Genomic DNA, 24,229 nt, shown 5'->3' with positions numbered 1-24,229 from the left:
AGCTTGCTTCTGGAAAAGCAATACTGCCTGCCACAACCCAGTGAGAGTTGCTGCCATTCACCACGTGAAGCATCCTGAAACAAAGGAACAGTACACAGCCAAATGAAATGCAGTGCACCAGTCAAGGAGATGCAACACAGTGAAAACAAATGAAACCAGCTGAAAAGCAAGCTCAACAATTATTTCCATTCTCATCTGAAATCCCCATAGGTAGGTAGGGTAGCATCTTGAACTGTAAAGTGCCCCTCCAATCCAGGAGTCAAAACAAGAGCAGTCCTTCAATATTAAAAGCATTCCTGCTGTGTCACATCATGGCGCCTGCCTAAGCTGAATTCGAGACTCTTTATTGTCAAGAGGCACTACCATTACACTACATTTTAATATGGATCTTTGCCAACAATCATAAATAAAACACTCACTCATAAACAATTCCTAAAGGCAGCTTGTCAGATGGTATTTCATTAAAAATAAGTTTGCTGCAAAGCAGTGGAATACCTCAGTCCTTGAGCAGTCGGGGCTTTCTCTCCAATGCATCTCTCTTGATGCTTCGTCATTTCCCAAAAGGCTTTTTAGCTAATTTATGTAGAAGATCCTTCCTGCAGATGGGTGACAAAAACACAGCTAAAAGGTACAGAAAATCAGTGCCATTTTCAAGAGATGGGGAATCTGACATGGCCTTTGGTGCTAGGAAGTTGTATAAAGTTATAAAGGAGTGACAGAGTGGTGACAAGAGAATGTTCTTGTTAGTAACCTGATCATTACATGGAAATTGTGTTTGCTACATAAAGATTAGACCTGCAAGTGATGACATATTCAAATGTGCCAGTCCATGTTAGGCAAATTCTGAAATTTTCATAAAACAGAAAATATTACTCGACACTTTTAAGAAATGGATGCTCTTAAGGAACTTGCTGCACAGCACAATCTGCAGGAAACATGTGAAACAAAAGATGATGTCTCTCTGTTTAACAGACCATTGCAGTGATCACAGTAGCAAAGAGTTTTAAAAGACTTTAAGGTAACCTCCTTTTTCCCACCCTCCCGACTATTGCTGTGCTCTCAATTAGCAGCTCACCGTGTCTGCTTGGATGCCTAAGGCCGAATTACTTTTGCAGAAAGCTGCCTCTAGGAACTTGTTACAAAACTGACATCACTGAAACACAAGTTCACCTCTGTAGGGATGTGGCAGAGGTCACTGTGTCGCACATTACAAATATATCAAGGGGCAGATTACGTCTACTGCCTGCTGGCGTCCACCTCTAGGATGCAACCTCCCTGGGGGATAAGCAATCTTGGCAAGCACTGAAACCCAGAAATCTCCTTTCCAGTGTTCTTTACAATCTGCAGCCAAAACTGTCCACAAATGCTGGGATCCAGGACTGCAGTCCTTGACAGCACACGGCTCCAGACATTTCTATGGGGGAAGTTTAATCTACGAGGATGTAGAAATCTAAAACAAAGTTTTGCTCAAAGTAACTGTTTGTCAGATCATGTGCCTCTAATTTGGTTTCCAGTGACATTACACAGCTGCAGCCAATGGACTCCTGCCAGGCCCAGCAGTTACTGAGGTTCTTTTTGGTTTAAATTTAGTATCTGAACATGTTTTGCCCATCATTAAAATGGAGAGTAATTGCTCAAAAGTGAACCATGGTTGTTACAACTGCAAAGAACTTATTAGGTCACCTAGCCCTATCCTCAGGGCAATGCAAAATTGAAAACACATTGGAACAAATACCAAACAGAGCTGCGTTTGTTCTTTTTCCTATTCTTTTTTTTTTTTCTTTATTGTAATCATTAATCAGTATGTTCAAAAGTTCAAAAAACAACCACAAATGCCAGTGTAAACATGCTTCACGTATATAAGTAATATAAAGTATTGCACATACAAAAGTCCTATGTTTGGTATCTCCTTATGGTGCTGTTTCATCAGAACTGTGCCAATGATGCAAATTTCAGGAGCTAGATGATCTTATTTTGGAAGCTGCTTCATGCAACTGTTCAATATTTACAAAGGCTGCAAGCTCCCTGTTCTTTTCGCAGGAGGATGATTCTACCTGGGATGTTTGGCATACAAAAGTGTGTACATGTGGGCTGGGACTGGCCTCATGGTGATATTTACCAGCTGATCCCCTCCGCCCCTTTGGGGAATGCTGTTGTTGGTAGCTTGCTGGGGACTGGGATGTGGTCAGGTCCCCCCAACCTCAAAACCCAGAAATGCAGCGTCTCCTCCAGTCAGTCTCTCGGGCACACTGTGAACGATCAGCTGAAGGCTCCATAAAGGTCCTGCAATTTCCCTTGGACATGAAGATGGAACACACACCTGCTCAGACTTCCTTACATTGCATAGATTTCCTCCTTGCTTAGATTTCACAGGCCAGCCTGCTTGCCAGAAATCTGTGAATTGACAGATGTGAAACATCTGTCAGACTGACAGAAGTGACCATGCCTTATAGCTACTTCTGTCCTAAACTCTTTAGAAGCAGGGGGGCAGTTACCCTAAAGCCACACAGAATGGATGAGGTCATCTAACTATTGGATGAGAAAGAAGGGGAGCTCAGGAAACAGAAGATGTGTTGTTTGTTTTTAGAAAGTGAACAACCCCTCCTGAAGTTTACACAAGATAGCAAATTCTTCACTAAGATAGCACAGGAAGACTTGGGTTTTCAGGCAAAAATTTGCATAGATCCAAAGCTTAGATCCCCAGCTGAGATAAGAACCAAGCTATTTTTGCTCATAGAAGAGAATGAGTGAAGCCTCTCCTCTTCAGAATCCCCAAGTCAGGAAGGCCAACCAACCAACCAAAAAAAAAAAACAAAAAAACCCCACAAAAACCCAAACAAAACCCATACTAAAAAGCACTCAAACCAAATGTGTGCATTGTTACTCTTTATCTCAAAATATCTTTCCTTCTTTTTGTTCATGCTTGGCTGGCTGGCATTCTATTTTCTGCATAAATAGAAACCTTGCTCACTTTCCCTACAAGACTTTTTTAAGGGATCATTAAATTCTGCCATAAAGTTTGGAGAAATATCTTCAGCTCTTTAAATACACTGCTGGATTCTTGCCCATAAAATGAAAACAAAAAGCAAAGATTTCTTCAGATGAATGAAATATTAGGATTTGTGACATAAATTCAACAGATGATACAACAGCTGAAGCCATTTTAAGAGAGCACTTCACCAAGTAACAGGGCAATGGCAAAAAGTAAAACTCATCCTAGCTTCAAATTCCCAAGTCCTCTTCATATCACCACAGACGCATGTCTGCAGTAATTTAAATCAGTAATTTAAATCAGTAAGAGCTGCATGGGCAGCCACCAGCAATGGGGTGAGAAGGTAACCCATCTACTGCATTATAATGCCTTTGGATTTTGTTATCTGATGTGATACTCCCAGCTCTGGACTGAGATACAAGACATGCTTATCATATAACTTATCTTGCAAAATATTGCATAAATCCTCTGTTTGGCCAAACACCTTGTAGCCAAGAAAGATGTGCTCAGTGTGTACAATTGCTTTGCTTTTCTATTTACATGTAAAGTAAGTACATGACTTCTGTATATTGACTTTATTTCTCTTAAAATGTAAGTTGATGATTATATCAGATACTTATTCTGAAAAGGTGGAAAAATAAATAATTGTGCTCCATCTATAAAATTCTTCATAGACTACCTTTGTTTTTCAGAAGTACTTCCACAGTACTGACTTATTGCTTGTCTCCCTGAGTCATAATGTCATAAAAGTTCTTAGGGAGGTGTCAAAGGTATTCTGCATGATACAGTAGTGTTCAGAAATTCCATCCTGTTCCGTCTTCTAGACAATACAGCAATGCAGGCATTTTCTCCTTGGGAGTTTTGGGCTTGTTCTGGAAGCACCTCAGTATACCACATGTGTTCAAAAGCATCTGCTAAAATGTAGACTGACCAAAATATAGAATAAACATTCTGTTCAATGGTGAGCATGTTCTTAAGGCAGTATAAAGTTTCTTTCTTTGGCAAGGATGGCCATCATGTGGCATATTCTCAGAACGTAGCATAGATCAGATTATGATGCCATTTCACTTGCAGGTACAAAAGAAGATTGGTGAAAGGAAACCTTCAGTTAATCCTCATTATGTTCTAGTCTCAGGCAAGATTCTGATTGGATCTGTCACTCTCTTCCTCTATGCATCAGTAGTCTTGTTATTTGTCAGCTGTTCTCTGTCTGCCATGTCATCTTGTGGGGGTCTAGCTCTGTCAAAGAAGCCGCACTGTAGAAAACAATCAACAGAAACAAAGGCGTCATGATAAGACAACCACAGGATGTCTCAGCTGCGGTTTCATACTTCACTCAATTTATCTGAAAGGTGGGGTACAGTTCATGATGGCCTGATAGACTGTGAAGTGTTTTTTTGTTTGTTTGTTTGTTTTTCTCTATTCAAATCATTGCCTATGAAAAAATCAAAGTTTTAGGTGCAAGACATTGAGTTCCAAACTATAGCTTTAAAAATTCAAACGATATGAAAGCTATCTTTGCAGATGATGTAAGGGCTTGCTTGAATGCTGATACTAACTGACTCTAATGAGGAAACTGTCCATTTCTCTTCAGTAAGACATTCCTTTAGAAAAGAGTAGAATGACAAAATAATAAGAATGGAATATGTGTTGGGAAATGTGTACAGGACAGTGTTGTGACTAAGACAGATCAGTAAAGATGAGATTTCTGTCAACTAACTTTAAATGCCTAAAAGTTATCTTTTCGGTTGAAAGTAGTTACACAGACCTCACAAAAGGTCAAAGCAAAATACTACCAAGAGCTAACATCTCATCATCCTCCCATGGTTTAGAGATTCTTTGTTGTTGAACTACAAAGGGAACTGGCATAGTTAGAATTGGCTGAACACCTAACCCACCTTTAGGCGGCTGAAAACAGAAGAGCCATATCCTATCATACAAAATTATTTTCTTCTTTAAAGAGGAACTGTAAGGATGGCAAAAAGCCACACTCCTTCACTGTAATGTAGCAGTTTCCAATAACTTATCTTTAAACTTGTGAAGAGAGTGTAACAACCAACACACTAATATAAAATGAAATCTAAAAATTAATTGTCAAAACTGGGAATGTTGTTATGTGCTAACAAAAACTGGAAATTCCTGAAGTATTCAGAGAGAACAAAGTTAGAGTCACTTCTTTCTGAATCTAAACATCCTGAAAAAGAGGCTTATAGGTCTTGGGAAACAGAGCCAAACTCTTTAGTACACCCATTTATAACCACACTGTAATAATAAGGGAGGACTTTGAAAATAAGTTCCCTACACAAGGTCAGTGACACTAGCATGTCAGAAATGCCAAAACAAAGACGACACATGTCTATTGTTACTTTTCCTCCAAACATCTAGCCTCTTTTTTTCCTCACCTGTTAATATCTTCCAATATTTTTTTAAGACAACAATAATAGTAATAACGCAACATACCTTCCATAAAGCAAGGGTCAACACCGCTAGTACCAGTAGACCAAGCATTATTGCTAGTATTATAACCCACAAAGGGATAACAAAGGAGACATTTGGAGTGGACCAAATGACTGATGTTCTGATCTGGAATGAAAAGAACACATTAAGTAATAAAAAATAAGAAAAGCAAATCTGATAGTAGAATACAGAGGTTATAAGCATTCACTTCAACAGCACTTTTCAGATTAGAAACACACATTGCTTGGAATTTTCCCATAGTGGCTTCATTTACTGCAAGTTTCTTTTCCCTTGTTCATAATAATTACTAGAAATGGGATTTGCACATATAAAAAAATACTTGCCATCTCAGATGTAAGAATCATTTTTCCTTAGTACAATGTAGGAGAAAAAAACACCTTTCCTTGCAGTTCAAGCAGCAACATTCTATTCATGTTCATGCTGGTATAGCCTATACCAGTATAACTTACTTATACAGAAAAATATTCAGAAACAATGGTTGACTACAGCCCAAACTCTTTATTCAAACCACAACAGATACCAGCTTTTAAAATTTCTGCTGACAGTTCAGAATACATTTCATGTGATTTGCGTTTTAGCTAAGCAGTCCAAAAATGAAACCCAAGCAGAAGGTATTGCCCTTGTGATACAGCCTAATGTCCAGTATGATGCTACACCCCTTAAAAGAAGGTGAGACTCTGTTACGTACAAAGGAGGTAAGCGTAAAACACACTGTCCCATTGTCTGAGGCTCTAGAAAGCAGCAGATGTGTATAACATGACTTATGGAAGGTTTTGAGTCAGCTTCTCTCACTAGAGCTTCATCTTAACAAAGAGCAATAATAACCCTTCTGTATTTCTCCTTCTGAGTCATCCATACAAGTAAATTCCTCCTTGCTCTCCCCTCTATATGTTGTACCAAATGTATTCTATGCTCTCAGACTGCTTGGGAAGGCTCCTCATCAATCTCATTTAATATTTACTCTCTCTCCACTGTTCTTAAGTGGGAAGGAATGAATCTGAGCTTTCCTTATCTCCTTCAGCCACAGTTATGTCCCTTAAGGTTTGCCTTTTTTTGTTTGTGTGTGTGTCAAAATGTCTCCTTAATTGCTAGGCTAGGAAGTTATTTCTCTCTGGGGCTTTCAGCTGGACCTCTCTCACTTACTTTTAAAACAGAGTAAGTACGTGGCAGATGGAAGTTATTTTGTTCTCCATGACAAGATGACAAGTTTCCTTTGCAAACTGATTACACAAACTCTCAAACTATCTTCCTCTTTAATGCTGGAGGTACAGATAGGAAATCTGATCCTCTTAATAAGTTTCTTGACCACTGCATACTCCCTGATCTGCTCTCATTGCAAATTCTACTTGTTTTTTTGGCTGTTAACTTGTGGGCTAATACGTCTTAAATTTAGCAGAACTCCAACTGGCTGATTCATGGAACAGCATGCTAGGTCTGAAAACTGAACTCTGTAGTCCAGTTCACAATTAATTCAATTTCTGTATCTCTATAACTTTTTCTCTTCAAAGATGGCAAATTACAGCCTTTCTGCAACTCTCTCACTCTTCCTCACGATCAGCCCTAGACTTCCCTTTCTGCAAGCACCAGCAGATCTTTCTCCTAACTACCATCATGCTTAACTGGAAGATGCTCCCACACACTTCATCTGTGCTACCAGCTATCCCCTCTCTGACACAGTGCTTGCAAAAATGGCAGTCTGTTAAGTACTCCTGACGCATTTATTTTTTTTATAGCATCTCTCACTGTTAAGGGACACATAGTTGAAATTTAGAACAAAATTTCTGTGTGGGATAACAATTACCTTCTACCAAAGCTCACACAGAGGATTGTACTGGAATTCCTGAGAGACTGTCCAGCCCTCACAGTGACAGCACTCCAACACTGACTGGTAGCATGAAGCGGCTCGATGTGCCAGTCGTACAATCATACAATCCTAACAAATACATTCACATAAATCCTAACAAATACTTCTATTGGAGCAGCTGCAAATAGTTATTACTCTACAACACTTAATTTTTAGTCAAGCAAAAAAGAAGGAATATGCAAAGAATAAGTATTAATTCTCCAATTAAAGCAAGATAAATTCATTTCAAGGTAAACAAAGAATATGAAAAGCCACTCCTGGCTCCCAGCAAATATCTTGTGTGAGTCACCATGTCACTCCAAGAATACCACTTTGGGAAGCTTCTTAAGCACTGCAGAGCTCTGTGGGCTCTCTGTATCACTGTGTTCAGCAATAGTAATACTTGTTTCAAATGGACAAAGTACTTCTGAATGGCTTTCCTTGTGTCTCAGAGTGGAACTGTATCTGGTGTTAAAATGCAAGAGCAGAAAAAATGAGAAAAAGGTCATCGGAACTGTCTGCAGAGATTCCTTCCAGAGAAAAGCCTGTTAAGGAAAAAGATGAATTTAAGTAAAAGGCTTATCTGGCCAGGGACATCAGAAGGATGCAGACATCGTGGGCTGCACGAAGCCTGTAGCAAGCAGTGAACTCAGATGTCCAACAAAGAAAGCATCTCCCTTTTGCTGCTTGAAGATCCTTGTGCACGCTGCTCTGAGGCAAACGTTGAAGATCTGGTCACATATAGCACAAGGGCAGTGGATCTCATTAGGCTTTGGCTAAAGATGGGCAGTGATGGAACTACAGAAACTAATGTAGCTGTTCTGTAAATCCTCTTAGGCACTATTTCCCAGACATTTGCTGCACTTGCCTGGTGCATTTTCTTTCTTTTCAGGCTGTGGAAATAAGAAGGCAACCTGGCTCTGCTTGTGATGCCCCTTAGAGCACGTTAGCACAGAGCCAGGTGGGGATATCAGGGCCTTTCCGAAGATGCACTGGACAGTGATGTGACAGTACACAGCCTGCTCTGCATGTGCTCATAGCCCTCTCCCCTACCCCTGTCTTAGGTTCCTGAGAGCCAGCAAATGGCTGTGTGAAGCACTTGAGATTTATTTGGTGAGCAGAGGATTGTATACAGTACCAGACTCACTCCTGTGTGTGCACTGACAGCAGGATTAACACCCTGGGCTACCTCCTTTTACACTTGCACAAAGACTTGTGGAGCTGTGGACACAGCTCTTGGTCAACAGCTTGACACCACAAGTCCTGAAAACCCACAGGACTGAAGCAGAAGCAGAGGGGTAGACAAAAACAAAGCATCCCATCAGCTTTGCCTGCTCTGGTTCACCATATCCAAGAAGACAGACTCTCCTCAACCAGATGCTGTCCACAGTGCTCTTCCATATGATTTTGATTTAAGATCAGTCTGTGCTGTTCAGCTTGGGTTTATGTTGTTCTCCATGTGGTAGGTTTAGTGCTGCAGGACCAGAGCCAGGGAATGTTTTGGGGAGGATTTATCTGTTTTCATCTAAGGTGGCCAACACGAAGAAGTAGAATTCTTGCACGTGCTGCATGTTGGCACCGCCCTTCAGATTCATTTTAGCTTCTTTCTCAGTTCAGAGCAAGAAGACTTCTTTATGTTGCCTCTTTAAATGAAAAATCCTGTTTTAAATTAATATGCCACATTTACGCACATTCAAACTAATAATATATATAGATTTTTCCATCGGTTTTTACATTGTTTTGACATTGCCCCTGATTTTGGTGCTATTTAACATAGTTCCAAGATTGTCTCCAGTGGACAGCAGGGAGGGAATGTGGTGTGCCCCATAGGCAGCTCCTCATGCACAGGTGGGAGCTGGGTTCTACTGCTGGGAACACCCAGCACCAGTGCAGTGCCTGCCTGTGAGCTCTGCACAAAGCTTTTTACCCTTCTGTCCTTTGAAAGATGCACTTTAAAAATAGTATTGTATCTGTATTTTTGTCTGCTATAGGAAAGTAGCAAAAGAAACAGTAAGTAAACTAATTACTGTAATACCAGGATTTTTACTGCAGATAATGACCTTTCTCCCATCTTTAGTCATTTTGCTTAGAGACTGAGAAACACTAACTCTTTAGTACTCCTATGTGCTCCCATCCAACTTTAGCAGAATTACTAAATTCCTGCATGCTCTGAAAAAATGGTCAAAAACAGAATGTTAAAGCTTCTTCGAGCTTGGAATTATAATTACTATAGACATTGATGTTGACTCTTTACAAATATTTGTACACATACATTTTGTAGGGCACAAAAGCACATTTAAAACAAAAGTATTCGTAAGTGTAGAGCAGCTAAAAAAGAGTTATAAGCCTGAGTAAAACCAATTTTTGTGCACAGTAGGACACTGGTCAAATAATTTATACTAAAGACTTTCCCTCTGAAGGTCCTACAAAACATCTGAGATAAACCATAGTATCTTATTAAATTTCAAAACTGGCTCAATAATCAGAAACGAAAATGGAAATTAAAATTCTGTTTATTCTCTGTACTTTGTATAATGAAAGGTATTATTGCACCTTCCACAAGAAATTAATCAAGTATTACAGTCTTATTACTGTAATAATATCTCTAAGGAAAAGTGACATTTTGTCTTGATTGATACATCAGCTAGCAAGGAAATCCAACAGGTTGCACAATAAATAATTGTAATTCCAAGCCTATCAAAATCAACATAAACACTTTTATTGACTCCACTGAATTTTGATTTAAGCTCCACTAAGTTTCCAGCTATTTTCTGTTAAATGCCATTTTCACTCTAAATTTTTTACTGTAAAAGATTCCATGGTGATGAAAATAAAGGCCTCATGGCTACATAAATGTAAGTGCATGTCATTACTGATGTGCATGCAAATATTTATTGCATTAAAATTAAAGACACATTATCATCCTGTATCACTGGAACTCAGTACTGTATGAGCTAAATGAAGGACATGTGCTCTGTTCTTATACAATATATTATCTTAACTACATAAACCACAAGGTGTTAGCTGGTTCTTAAGTACATACCGTTGACAATTGATTTTAAAATATTAAATCTTTATTCCATTTCCTACCTTGCATTGTCTGAAAATAAAAACAACCCATGAACTTCCAAAGAAATAGTTGGAAACTTTTAAAACACAGCTGCTGACCTTTTCCAGAAGAAGCAAAAATATAGAGCATTGCCCAACTTCTTGGAAGTGGAACATCAAAAGAACTTGTGCATGTAACACATTGAGCTGTAGAGCTGGCAAAAATCAACTGCCATGTCCAGATATGAAACAACATAAAAGCACTATCATTTTTCAACATTTTACAGTTGCCATTACAGGCATTTTGCTGTAAATCACCTGCATCAAATAGCAAGAATTATTCTGCTGGAGTAAGAGAATAAAATGCTTATCTGATCAATGGTAGAACATCTGACACTTGCTGAGAACAGCAGGCTATCACCTGGGGTATAGCACTTCAGTCCAGATGAAGGCACCACTATCAAGAGAACTCTGCACAACATGTGTTTCTGTTATGGAACACATGCTTCAAGAAAATAAAAGGCCCTGAATATATCTGTCAGCTTGGCGCCTTTGAACATTTTTGGGTGAATACTGCATTAAGTATCCAGTCTCTCTGATGAAATCACAGCTCTCTTGGTGTGAGAGACTGAAGTTCTGTCACTGAGCCTATAGGACAAAGATTTAGCCTTGTGTCTTCCCACTGCAAATATCAACCAGCCATTAAATCCATGCATGTTCAACTCTAAACCTTACAGCTTGCATCCTCTACAATCTATTCAGTGTAAACTTTAATGTGTATTATGCTGGTTTTAAAGATGAGAAAACATCCTTTTCCCTTCTACTATATCTCAGCAGACCAATATGATGTGTATGTATCAGGATTTAACCTGGAGAAGTTTGGGCTGAGATCACCACATAAAGAACTGCAAACAATAAATCTTTATAAAAATGAGAACAATAAGACTTCGAATTTCACATGACTCATACTAGAATCAAATTTTGCACTCATATTTCACTCACTTCCATCGGTAATGAAAAAAAAAAAAAAGAGTAAAATTTACCCATGTTATTAGACACCAGAATAATAAACTCCTTTTAAGTTGCTCCCCATGTTCAGTGCATTGGCAATGGGAAACAAATCAAATGTATATTTCCAGCATTCATTGTTCATATAACAACTCACAGCCACACTAATTTCACTCTGCAAAGAAGGCAAGTTTAGTTGATATTCAAGTAAAAGGTCTGTAGGGATTACCAGGTAATTTCATACCCTGTACCCAATGCTCTGTGAGGTGACAAAACCTAGTGTGGGAAGCAGACCCTTCTGAAAATAAGGGTCTCAAGGAAGTTTAGTATAGATAAATGTTGCCAGAGATAACTCATAAGCTTGTGTAAGGGGACTGCTGACTAGAAGAAGGAGATCTCTGACTGTGGGAGAAGGAACATTTTGTAGCTTTCACAAGAAATTTCATCCAGAATTGTTTTACTCCAGACGAGGTAATTAGATACTTGCTTTCACAGTTTTGTTGTTTTCTCCTGGGTGAAAAATCCATCCAGATTGCAATAACACAGTCCACACACAAATGCAGCAGGCAATTATTTTAAAATGGAATCAGTATCACATACCAGTAACTTCCACAGCAAGCAATAAGCATATTTCCTTTAGGTATTATTTCAGGAATTTACACTAGAAACACAGGAAAGACTGATCTCAATATTTTCACCTATAAAAACTTTCACAGCTGAGATCAGAATGACCAAATAAATGTGCTTCACACAAAAGTATCATTTTCAGTTACTTACTGCTATGCTTCCCTCAGGGAGCTTCGCTGGCTGCACTTTATAGGGCATGTTCTTAACTTTGAAGGACACATTGGAAGAAAGAGTATAGAGATCATTTTTCCTCTGAAATTAAATAAATAGAAGAAATTATTAAAAATCATATCTGTACCTTAAAGCATGATGAGAAATAAGCAGATAAGAAATAGAGATAATTGATTTCCTAAAGCAAAGACAGTCTCTTTTGGTAAAGGATCTCAGGTTCCTGTGTGCATCCACAAGTTTCAGGATAACGCTGAAATAAAGAATGCATGTTCAAAGTGGGTACAAAGGGTTAGACATGCACAGTGGCATATGCTCCTCATATTTCTCCCTGCAACAGGGGACTGGTGAGCTTGAAGCAGGGGGAGGTTTATGGGGTGCCTATGTTTTAAAACCTTTCCTCTGTTCAGGAAGGCCATCGGACCAGAGGTACCTTGAGAAGATTTCCAGGCCTGCAATGAGACCAGACTGGAAGGGCTCCTTGTTGGCATCAAAGGAACGGCTCTACACAACCATCACAGAACAACAATAGGGACCAACATCTTTGCACTTCACTTACAGTGTGATTGATTTCCTATTGCAGTACAGTTCAAAAGCACCAGAACAACTCACCTCGCTTTTTTACTACACCATGCAACTGCAACATCAGTGTTTAGTTGTTACTGCTTAACAGGCTGCCTAATAAAATTTTTACATAGCTCTCATTAAGCACTTCAGTGTAGCCAAAGATGCTCAGACTAAACAAACTGTAGTTGCCTGATCTTTGTATTTTATTTAAATTTGCCTGTATTTATTAGATATTAGATTACATATTAGAGTAGGTTAGGTTAGGTTAGGCGAGGCTAGACTAGGTTACATTAGGCAGCATATTCCGTTGGTTAGAACAACTGGAAGTTGTTATATCATACAGCTCATGCTGAGACTTTTAATTAGTCCTGTCACCTCATCTGCAAGCCAGGCGGGCACTGACACTCTCCACCCAACTGTTTGCCGCACAGTGCAGTTCTGACCTTGACAACGACCTCCCACCCTGTGCAAACTTCTCAACATGGTAGCTAAGTGCAAAAATTTCCACTGTTAGGAAATGGTGTAAACCCTGACACTTGAAGGCTCCTGTGTCTTAGAAGAATCTTACTGATTGCATTTACTCTAAGGAATACAAATATTTTCCACACGCATATTTTGAATCCTTTTGAGCTCTTGGCACCATCAGTACCTAATTGGAAATGATTTTGAAGGCTAGGTATACCAGCTATCAAGCAAATCTTCCAGAATTCTTTGAAGTCTTTCATTTTCACTGAATGCCATGTTGTTTTAAAGCGAAGATCTTGCACTGTGTCTACCTCCCTTCTTTCTTGTTTTTAATCCCAAGGAAGGATGCCTGATGGGTTACCATGCTCTTCTGGAAGCCAAGAAACCTGCTTCACATTCCATCTCTGCAGCTGATTCTTCTGTGTGACACTGCATGCAACTCATCTTTCATATCTCATGCAAAGTTGGGGTAATGATAAGAATTTCCAGTATAAGTGCTTCAATTTGTTCTGAAGGAAATTAAATAAGGCCTTGGAGTTATGATCATCATTATATTCCTTTACATTAGATTCCTTGAGGTAAAAATTAATCTTATATACAAGAATATTTTGTAAGTACTTAATCATTCTTGCTACCTGTCTCAATTCTTTCTGAAATGTCAGAATTAAACACAGTATTCCAATACTGATTTATGGAAAGACAGAGCCTTGTAAGTAAAGCAATTCCTTGCTTTGGCAGCAGCTGCCTACAGAGCACATTGAGTAATGGGATGAATTTTAAATTATCCCAGTAACCTGAGCCAAGTGTAAATCCTACCTTATCCATTTTGCAAAGTTCAGTTGCCTCTTGTGCCCCTCATAATCTCTGTGCACTTAGGAAATTTCTCCCATCTTCAAGGCAGACTAAGTGTGGAAATACTGAAAGCCATTTCTCATCTTCTCAAGTCAGGTTTGTTATTTAATAACTAATGAAACCTGCAGTACTTCCCATTTTTATAATATTTCCTGTGATTTTTTTTCCTGTACACTGCACTGTAAAGTGCTTTATTGCTTTATAAATCATTAAACTCATTCTAACCAACACACTTACTAGTTTTTTTTATTGACTGTATTCATACCCAGTGTATTTGGAATGACCCTGTCATTTCCTAAATTACCTTCTGCAAAACTCTTTCTCCCACCTTGTGTTTTTGGCACATTTAGGAGTTCTGTTCCACTGACAAGATTTAGCTCCTTCCTGATTATCCAAAATCTTTTCCTCCCTCCTAAGTGTTGTTTTCCTCTGAAATTTCCTGTTGCATAAAAAGATTTAAAACCTTTCAAGTTAAGAAAGATTTCTCCCTTTTCAGCTGTTTTATGGAGCAAAGACTGAGACAAAAAGATTCTATGGGCTACTCTTTTCTTCACTGAATAAGAATGATTTCTTTGTAAACATGACAAGAAATAACCTACATCTGGGAGATGGCTTGGTTGAAGCTGGATGGTCATGCCCAAACTCAGTTTTCCCAGAATTGTTGATGCTGGAAGACACCTCTGGAGATCATCTAGTCCAAGAACATGCTCAGAGCTGGGTCAATGAACAGGATGCCCAGGGCCATGTTAGCTGGGTTTTGAATATCTCCAAGAATGGAAACTCCAAAAACTCAAAGCAACCTGTTTCAGTGGTTTTTTTTGTTTTGTTTCAGTTTGTTGGTTTTTTTTCCCCTTTTCCACAGAGTGCTTTGGTGTTCCCAACTCAGCCTCTACCCCAAGTCAACTGACACTGCTTCCACTTCTTGCACGTTTCCTTTTTACCTCTGAGTTTTACCAGGAACTCCTTGTTCTCCCGTGCAGAACTACTGCTACCTTTGCTTGATTTCTTGCATGTTAGGATGGACTGTTCATGAGCTTGAAGGAGATGATGCTTGAGAATCAACTAACTCTCCTGGAGAACTTTTCTCCAGGATCATCCCCCTTGCAGTTCTTCCAAGCAGATACCTGAAAAGGCTGAAGCCTGTTCTCCTGAGGTCCAGGGCTGTAGTTCTAGTATTTGTCTTGTCCTTTCTGTTTTGATTTTAGACAATAAACCTTGTGTTCAAGTATGTGAACGTTTGTTAGTGACATTAAGCCAGCATATTTATTATCTTCTGGAATTCATTTGCCTATACATTAATTTTGTTATTTCAAAATTTTGAAAGCAGCTGAATGTATATTATCAGAACATTCAACCTCTCCTTTGAGCTTATATTAGGAATGAGTAATAGGAAGAAAATTGCCTTAAGAGACTACATAGGAGAAACCAAAATCAGCTCCTTAATACAGATGGCACCTAATGGAAGGAACTACATTTTCTATCATCAATGCTTGAAATAAAAAATAAGTTGACATAATATTAGACTTAGAAAATAAACAATTATTGTAAACTTTCATGGTGCTTAAAATCTATGAAATGGTCTACCGAAAAATAATGTTTTCTTCACCACATTCCTTATTTTCCATTTTCAGACTCAAGGAATTCTTCAACTTCTATATGAGATTCCAAGCGTTGGACTCTCACAAAATCCCAGCGTGTTTCTTAAACGTACAATAATTTGCATTCGCAAATTCAGAACTCCTTCTGCCTGAAAAAAAGACTCATGTTTTCAGTTCCAAGCAATTCATATTAAGCAGGATTCTGGCTATGATTTATAAAAATAATCTGTAGTGGAGAGAGCAGGAAATATTAGAGTATTAAAGAAGCATATATTAGGCAGACAGACTGATTGGCTAAGGTACAGAGAAGGCATTAACTCTTGAAATATCCTACAAAGAAAGGCAAAACCCAGAGGAAAACAAATCCTTTCACCTACTATACATGGCTTATTTCATTTTCTGCTTATATCAGCAATAAGAACATCAGAGGCAGAGGAGGATACTTTGTGATTTAGTGCTTGGCTGGGGTTAACAATCATGGGTTGTGCCCACTTCTATCAAGTGTTCTCAACCCATCATTAGGCTCTTGGAAATGCTGCACATCTCCACTACTTTATAGGAATGGGGAATATAAAAGAGTATTCTCCTGTGTTTGCAGAATTCTATGCTTGTGGCAAAGAGCTTTAAAATGACAACTGTGGTCAGCATCAGCTGGGAATAGGATTTTACTTGTACCAGCACCTTGGAGACAGGCAGCTTGCAGTTGTGTTTATAATTCTGAAGTCATTTAGGAGAAACAGTATTTCTTTATGCATATAATTTTAGCATATAATTTTTTAAACAGTGTATATTTAAATATTCAGTGTCTACTGGAAGGAGCAGGACTTGTGGTTTGCAATTCAACTGAGGGCTCCATTATGGCTCAGAGAAAAGGAAAGAAGGAATTGGGTCTTAGAGGATATCAGTGCCTAATAATCAACAGCCCAGCCCTGGCTACATCAGCCTTCTGAAGTTCCCATGTTAGCCAGACAACTGAGGCTACCGGTGTGCATGCCACTGGGACAACTATCTGTCCAGACTCTGGCTAGGTGGTGGAACACAGCCTTTCCCTGTGCTGTCTGGGTGGCAGATCCCTGCTGATGCATTTGCTTCCCTTTTTCCACACACTTCTGTTTTATAAACAGTTTCAACTGAAGCCTTTGTTTTCTTCAATAGTTGTAAGACACAAGAACCAGCCAGAAATGAAGGAAAGCACTCCCCAAAAATATTGAGTGAAGTATTTCCCTAGATATTGAGACTATTGAGATGAACAGAAATAACATGTGGAGTGCTGGAAACACTTGGAGAACTCAGAAGAAAGTTCTCCCAGCTCTGGCAGATAGCTGGCAGTTTCTGCAGTAAGCTCAAGCAAAGACCTGAGCTCTCCTGACATCTTTAAGGAACACTGAGGCATCTTTGTCACAGGGCAGACTGACATGCAAAAGGTGAAGGGTAGCTAGACTGAGAGCAGGAGGAATAGAACTTGTAGCAGTGTGAGGAAGTCTGACAGCTGATTGCTTCTCTGCAAGTTGAAGAGTTTAACTATCAGAGATACTACAAGAATGACCTTGTTTCACTGTCTCTGCGGAGCACCATTCAGCTTCTCCGAAATACGGTTTTCTGGTTAAATGCTGTCCAGTGAAGCTGTCTACCTGAAAAGCAGGCACTGTCTCTACAGCAAGTTGCATGTTGCAGTGGAATTTTCCCACATAGCTGCTATCTCCTGCAGACAGAGTTCAGTGCCACTGCAGCAATACTGGCCCTCTTGATTAATACTTTTTTCCTCCTGCATCCACCACAGTCTGGCACATTTTAGAGAGGAGACGGTAAGCAATATGGTGTTACCCTTTAAATATATGCTTAGGGAATTCATTAGTTTGCTTTCTTTGACCCATACCTTCAAAAACCTTAACAACTGTCAACAAGGAGTAGCTTACATAAATGCTGAGAGTAGAGGTCATGCAACTATTTGTTCTTCTAGCAAATTTAAAAGAATGCATCCATTACTGTGTGCATGGTGAAAAAGTGCTATTTATACTAAGATGGCAAGCCCATGCTTTTGAAAAAGATAACATTCCTTTGAAAATCAACACCTTCTCATCTCTATCTTTAATCCTTTATACTTGACATACTGTATCTTTTAAATGACATACTATGTCATTTAAATGGAGTATTTTAAATTATAGTAGAGGCAGTTACTTCTTGTGATTTAGATCACTTTAAAGTGATTTTAATGGTTATCAGTTTAAGATGTTTATTTTTCCATAAACTTAACCTAACGTATACCTTAGCAAATATAGCAAGATCCTTATGTTCTGCTCTTGTTAATATTTTGACATTGTTTTTAATAACAATGAATGAAAACAAAACTAGTCCACACCCAAAAGAACATTCAGCTGGCTCAGCCCAATGCCAAAGTCTCTCTTTCTATCCTTCACCTCAAATAAACAACCAAATCCAGCATAATATGTTATTTTTGGCCACACATCATTTTCTTTTTTACTTATTTTGTTTTCTCAAATAACAACAATTGTTTGACATAAAGGCAGATTTAAAGGCAGATTTCTCTGACAACTTCCTCCTTTTGTTATTATTGCATGTGTCCTGAAGGGCACTGCATCAAATTTATGACTTTTAGTCCTCAGTCTGAATTAAACTAATCTACTTCTATATACAGCCATGGCCTGTCTATGGCAATAGGGACAGACAACCTCCATCAGTTCACCTTTGCTCTGATTTCCAGCCCTCTACAAACACCACATGTGCAACACCAGACAGTTCATGTAGCCCCACTTCACTGTCTTCTGCATCTGTGTAGTTACATTGACTCCTTGACAGAAAGGCACTGACTGGAAAAGAGGATTCCTACCCCACGAAGAGCTTCTGAGTTCACCAGTAATAAAATACGGAGAACTTCAACAAAATTTCTCATCAAGGAAGTGCATGTAATTACAGCATGTACTCTAACAGCAACAATAGCTCCAGGTGCTGGGCAGTGAAGGCAAAGCAGATGAGAGTACTGGGAGGTCTTCTAGCTGAAGGCCCCAAATGCCAAGGCTATTTCTCATTTCCTATGCCCACTGAATTCCCCTTTGTGTCCTTGTACAGGTACAGCTCGAGCAGGAGGGGACAGCCTCTTCCTATAATGATGGGATGTGGGGTTTCTTGAGCTAAGGAGGCGATTGAATTCATGTTTTCCAATCATGAATTCTCCAAATACTAGGTTGCCAGCTCTTGCCACTAGTTTCTGAGTAAACAAAGTCTTCTTTAAGTCTTTCAGGTAATGCTGTAAGTATACCCCCTTGTGAATGATTTTTGGATTCTGCATTCTGAGAGGGCAGAAAGAGTGCTGCTTAAATCCTGATTTGGGTGCGTACCCTCCAGAGAAAGGAGAGCCTTCAGGTAGCATCCTGCTGGTTAGTGCAGCTCAGTTTGTTTGTCTGAGGTGCTCCGCTGTCTCTGTATGCTCAACACTGAGCCCAGGTTTTGGATTCCAGTCTGAGGCCAGGCACTTAACAGTATGAGTGTTGCTGCACTCGTTGCCTTTATTATGTGAAGCCTATACATCCATGCTTAGGCCTCTAAAAAGAAATGGGAGCAGTGCGTGTTCAGAACACTGAAAAGACAAGTGTTTTACGGAGAATACCAAACCGTGCTTTGGCTTCTCAGGGAGCACCAGCTTACACAGTGGCTGCCATCTTTCTGTAGCTTTTGAGCTTTTTCTGATTATAACCAGATTTTTCTCTCCAAAACCAATTAAAGTTTATGCAGTTGAGGGTGCCAAACTCAAATCTCTGGGTCTCTGTAAAAGTCAAGAGTGAAACAATACAATTTAACAACAGCAAAAAGAAAATAAACTCAAAGCCTCTTGGGAAACTTGCTGACCCTCTGTTTTTTTCACATTGCTGCTTCCCCAAGAGCCCCAGAAGATTGTTATCACTTTTGAGCAATTTTCAATACAGGCTGAAACAGCAGCTAAAGATGAACTGATTTCCACTGCCCATAAGGCTGTAAATGTCTGAAGTGCTTGGAGCCTGGAAGCGTGCCTTTAAATCAGACATATGGTGCAGATTCACCATTTAGAAATTCATTTTCCAAACTCCTGAGAATTACATTAAAAATATACACTGGAGTTCAAAGAACACTGGTCAGGATCCCCTTGGATCTCCTTCTGATGAGTCAGGAACACCAATTAGACAAATGGGGACATCATAGTGCCCTAACAACACACAACATAACTGTTCTCTTTTGCATTAATCAGGCCACTATTTGCTAGATCAGCAAGTCTGAATCCAAAAATCAGCTTTAGCGAAGGATTCACATTTGCAGCCAGGCTTTGAAGTTAATCCAATAAAGGTCTGTGATTCTTCTTGGCCTTTGCACAATGTCTGCATCTATCTTTGTTGGCTGCTTGTGAAATTTGGACTGCTTTATTTACTCAAACGTGTCTACCCATAGCATATCATTTAGCTGCTATTTATATGGGAGTATGGTCTTTAGGGTGAGAGATTACAACTGTCAGGAGGCAAAGAGGTCAGTTGTTGCCAAATAATCTAAGTGGAACAGGAAGGAATCACTCACTACAAGATGGATCTTCTGTGGCAACAAAATACACAGGCTCATCCACAGAGCTTCAATGAGAAGCATGGATTATTTTATCCGAGCATTAATCAATTCAAATTCTTACCAAGTTTGCAGTAACGTATCTGTAAGGAGACATTAGCACGTCCTATGAGAAGAAAATGCATACTGACAATTTGTACTCAGCTTTATTGAGCACAACAGCTCTTTCACAGACCAGCATATATTCACCTGGATTATAACACAGTTGTGGAACACTGTCACCACCATCCTGCCTTCTTTGGCATATGAAAATATTGTGCATTAAGTGCGTGTACAAAAGCAATTGGGACGTTGCTGTGGAGAGAGCAACTTCTCCTTTGAGCTTCTGCACAAAAGCAGTAGTGTGGGGTCATCGTGTCCTGGCTCAGCACCACCACATCCTGACTACTCTGTCTGTATCTTAATCCTCAATTTGGATCTGCAGATTTCAGACGTGCTCACAGCAGCAGTTTTCTGAGATGTACTTTACTTTCCTTCTGGAGTAACTTTGGGAACAAAAGTTTACAGGCTTACCAACAGCAAAGAATGCCCTTTTTAGGAAACTAATTGCGTTCTATCTTCTTTTATGGCGGTGGCTGACTAAGCGTTAATTTTAAAAGGCTTTGAAAAAGGCAACTGTTTTGAGGTGAGTGGGAGGAAGGCAATCGGATCCCACCACACTATTTGCCCTCTCTCTCTCTCTTCTCAATATGTGTTTGCATGTGAAGGGGGGTCATGTTATTCTGGCAGCTTTTTAGACATAAATGGAAGGATGCAACAGTTCTCAGGGGACTGCCGGCTTTTATATGGAAAAATCCTGTTGCTGCAAGTGGAGTTTTCTGGGCCTTTATAAGGCCTGTAAGCTACTATCTGAAGGAAACAGCAATGCTTCCTGAGGATATAGATAAAACGTAAAATCCTCACAGCCCATTAAAAAAAACAAAACAAACCAAAGCTTGTTTGATAGCAAGGGTATGCAAGGACAGTGCAGCACCAAAAGATGTACCTGCATGGGTGTGTGCCGTGGGTCTCAGCACCCACAGAGCCTACAGACAGGCTCATTCCCATAAGGATGGGGATCCACCGCTCAAGCTCACTATTTGGAGGGAGAAACAGTCATAGCAAGCAGAGTCTGTTAAAGGAGAAGATGATGCTAAAGGGATTGCAGCATCCTCCCTGGCACTGCCTCTGTTTGCACACAACTGTGTCCCAAAGCACAGCTGTGACCCTTCTTCACCATTCAGATCAAGTCAGTAGAGAAGGATGTTCTGAATCAGCTCCATAAAACATCCTCTTCAGACACTTCTCTTTCTTGTCCCGATCCCTACACTGTTAGAACAGTAGCTCTGGCATATAACTTTCAGAGGACTAAAATGAAGTAAGATGAGTCTCACTGCTCCTGTAAAACCACACCACTAAATTTCATGCAGTTACCCTCTGCCTGAGACAAAGTTAGGCTTACTGTCTAGAAAAATCTCGTATTTAAACTTTTTAAATATTAACTCTTCAGCTTACATTCTAGAAAAATATTGTCCATTAGGAGAGACTAAGAAAAGAAGACTTTGTGTCTATTGTAGCCAGTTTCTGCTAGTGTTATACATCCTCTGTAACAACCGAAAGCTTAGAGAATCACTCTGTTTCTCATTAAATTTGTTTAATCTCTTATAGTTATTTCCTGCTACATACAAAACTGGACTCAGAACACTCAGGAGACTAATTCCCACTGAAATAGCTGTAAATGGCCTAGAAAACCAGGGGCTAGAATCTATGCAAGGGCTTTCATTTACATGTTTTGTTTTTAAGAAGACAAAGCTTTCTGTCCTTACAAATTTACTTAGATTTCACCTGCAGAATGAACAGAAATACCTGATTATATCCTAAGTGTGACAGGTCCAGGTCCCAGTACTGTAGCTAACAAAGGGAGTTAAGCTTTATCTTTTGTTTGGTATGATGAAGAAGGTTCACTTGTAACATTACTTGGACACAGCAGTGATCAAATTTATCATAAATAGTTCTAGCCAAAGATAATCTCTGCCTATCTGGCTGTCTTGAAGTGTCAGGGACAGTGAAGTAGCTGGGCTATGCTCTAAAATGAATTTAACAGGGGCTAGCCAGTGTGCAAAGGGCCCACTTGCTCTCTGGTTTCTCCAGGGAAGCAAGTTAAACGAGGAAAAATTTATCCCTTTTCACATTTCCAGAAAAAGAAAAATTAACTTCAGTGGTGTGAAGAGCTCCACTTAAACCTCCTGTTGGAAGCTGAGCTGTTCTCCTGCTAGGGTAAGAGGCACTGTGGGGATAAACCATTCCTTTCCCACAGCTACAGAGAACACAGGAAGGCTACTGCACTCTTGGTAGAAACACCAGGATTCTAAATTCCTTGAAGAAGGAAGGCAATAATCTACCAGTTCCATCACAATAGGATCACTGTTATTTCCCACTAATAGCAAACGGAAATAAGAATTTCTCAGTGTACTGTCCAGAGCTAAAGATATTCACTCAAACCCAAAGTGCTGATATTCTTATCATTCTTTAGCACAGTACTTAAAGGTGTTATCTCTAAGAAAAACAAAACTTTCAGAGAAGCACTACAGCAGTGAAGATCTGGAAAATTTCACATTTCAGATTGTGATATATATCATGGGATTTTTTTATTTTCAAAAACAAGACACAGTAACTTTACCTTCTCAACAGCATAGAGAGAATTCCCTCTGAAGGACCTTGTAAAAAGACAAATCCATGACAACCACATTATACTAAAGTCATGTGGCCAGCTACAAGTTTATAGCTCACAGTGCAATCTCTCTGCCTTGTATATCATAAATACAGTTCTGAGAGCAGGTGAAGTTGGAATTGGAAGAATTTGGAAGGAGAAGTTCATTCTTTCCATGCTCTACACTGCCAGTTTTTTAGTGGTAGGTCACAGGTAGTCTCTACTTGAATATTATATGCCATATTGGAGATGAAAATGATCTTTAAGGTCCTTTCCAACCTAAACCATTGTATGATTACATGATAAGAACTTGATACATTTTCTTCTTCCCTACTTTAACAGACAAGAAATAAAAAATTTATAAATTGGACACACTGTACACTATCTACAGTGCAGCTCCTAGAGAGATCTTCCATCTGGAAAAATATAAAGAATGCAGAGCATCCTAAAGAATCCTAAGAGATGATTGATTTGGGCCAGTCCAGGAAAGCAGAAAGAAAAGCAGTAAAGTTGCTTAAAAATCATCTTAGAATCATCAGGGAAGATCCAGGAGATTAGTTTGAAAGGGGCTGATAGAAGGTTAAAGGAAAGTAAGCAACATGCACATGACCTGAACAAGAAATAGTCAGATATTACCTTCAAAGGAAATCAAACTTGCAAGGTTTTACACTTGGCCTGCTTAACTTCATAGTTTAAATTCCTAAATATCTAATTGTACAATTAACAAATGTAAGAGAGGCCTGGTTAGGATGGTATTTTACAGGTTCATAGTTAGAAAGACTACCATGGTGGAAAGAAACAATCAAAAATGAAATACTCACGTCCTAGGCTCACATTAGAAGATTCCAAAATGAACAATCTCCAGAAAGAAATCCTTCCCCAGTGGCAGTCAGCCCTTAAATGGGGTCTAGGAGAGGTGCAGCCAGGCTCCACCTCTTCCGGTCACACAGCTGAACTGCCTTCACCTGTGCTCCCATGCCTGACTCAGCCCTTGCCTCAGGTGATCAATCAGTGGTTCAGGCTGTGACTCAACAGTTTCCATACACTAATCAAATAAAAGATGTAGGGATCGGTGTCTATAGAGTGTTTTTTGTTTGCATTACCTGCAGGAAAGTTTCAGCCCATAGCCGGGACCTGATTTTCAGTGCTGCACTCTTCCCTCTTTCCAGTTGTCCGACAGTGCAGGAAATAAGGATACACTTCACGTTTGTACAGTTCTGGGTATAAAACAAAGGGAAGACATACTTTTGTTTTCAAGATGAATGAAATCACTTTCAAATGTCTAAATTATA

At 39.4% G+C, this 24,229-nt stretch overlaps 1 protein-coding gene across 1 annotated transcript; it reads right to left on the bottom strand.

Annotated features, from left to right (window-relative positions):
- Positions 1-2,883: 2,883 nt before the first annotated feature.
- On the bottom strand, positions 2,884-24,172 carry LOC104911430 (integrin alpha-8-like). Its single transcript, XM_010712610.3, has 4 exons — positions 24,041-24,172; positions 12,147-12,248; positions 5,453-5,575; positions 2,884-4,248 (listed from the first exon to the last, which is right to left on the bottom strand). Exons 2-4 carry the CDS (start codon positions 12,192-12,194, stop codon positions 4,162-4,164), a joined length of 258 nt encoding a protein of 85 aa, XP_010710912.1. The 5' UTR covers positions 12,195-12,248; positions 24,041-24,172; the 3' UTR covers positions 2,884-4,161.
- Positions 24,173-24,229: the final 57 nt, after the last annotated feature.

Source organism: Meleagris gallopavo, chromosome 6 (genome assembly GCF_000146605.3).
Source record: "Meleagris gallopavo isolate NT-WF06-2002-E0010 breed Aviagen turkey brand Nicholas breeding stock chromosome 6, Turkey_5.1, whole genome shotgun sequence".
Taxonomy (NCBI): domain Eukaryota; kingdom Metazoa; phylum Chordata; class Aves; order Galliformes; family Phasianidae; genus Meleagris; species Meleagris gallopavo.
The sequence above is the reverse complement of the archived record's forward strand: the minus strand, read 5'-3'. Positions and strand labels throughout refer to the sequence as shown.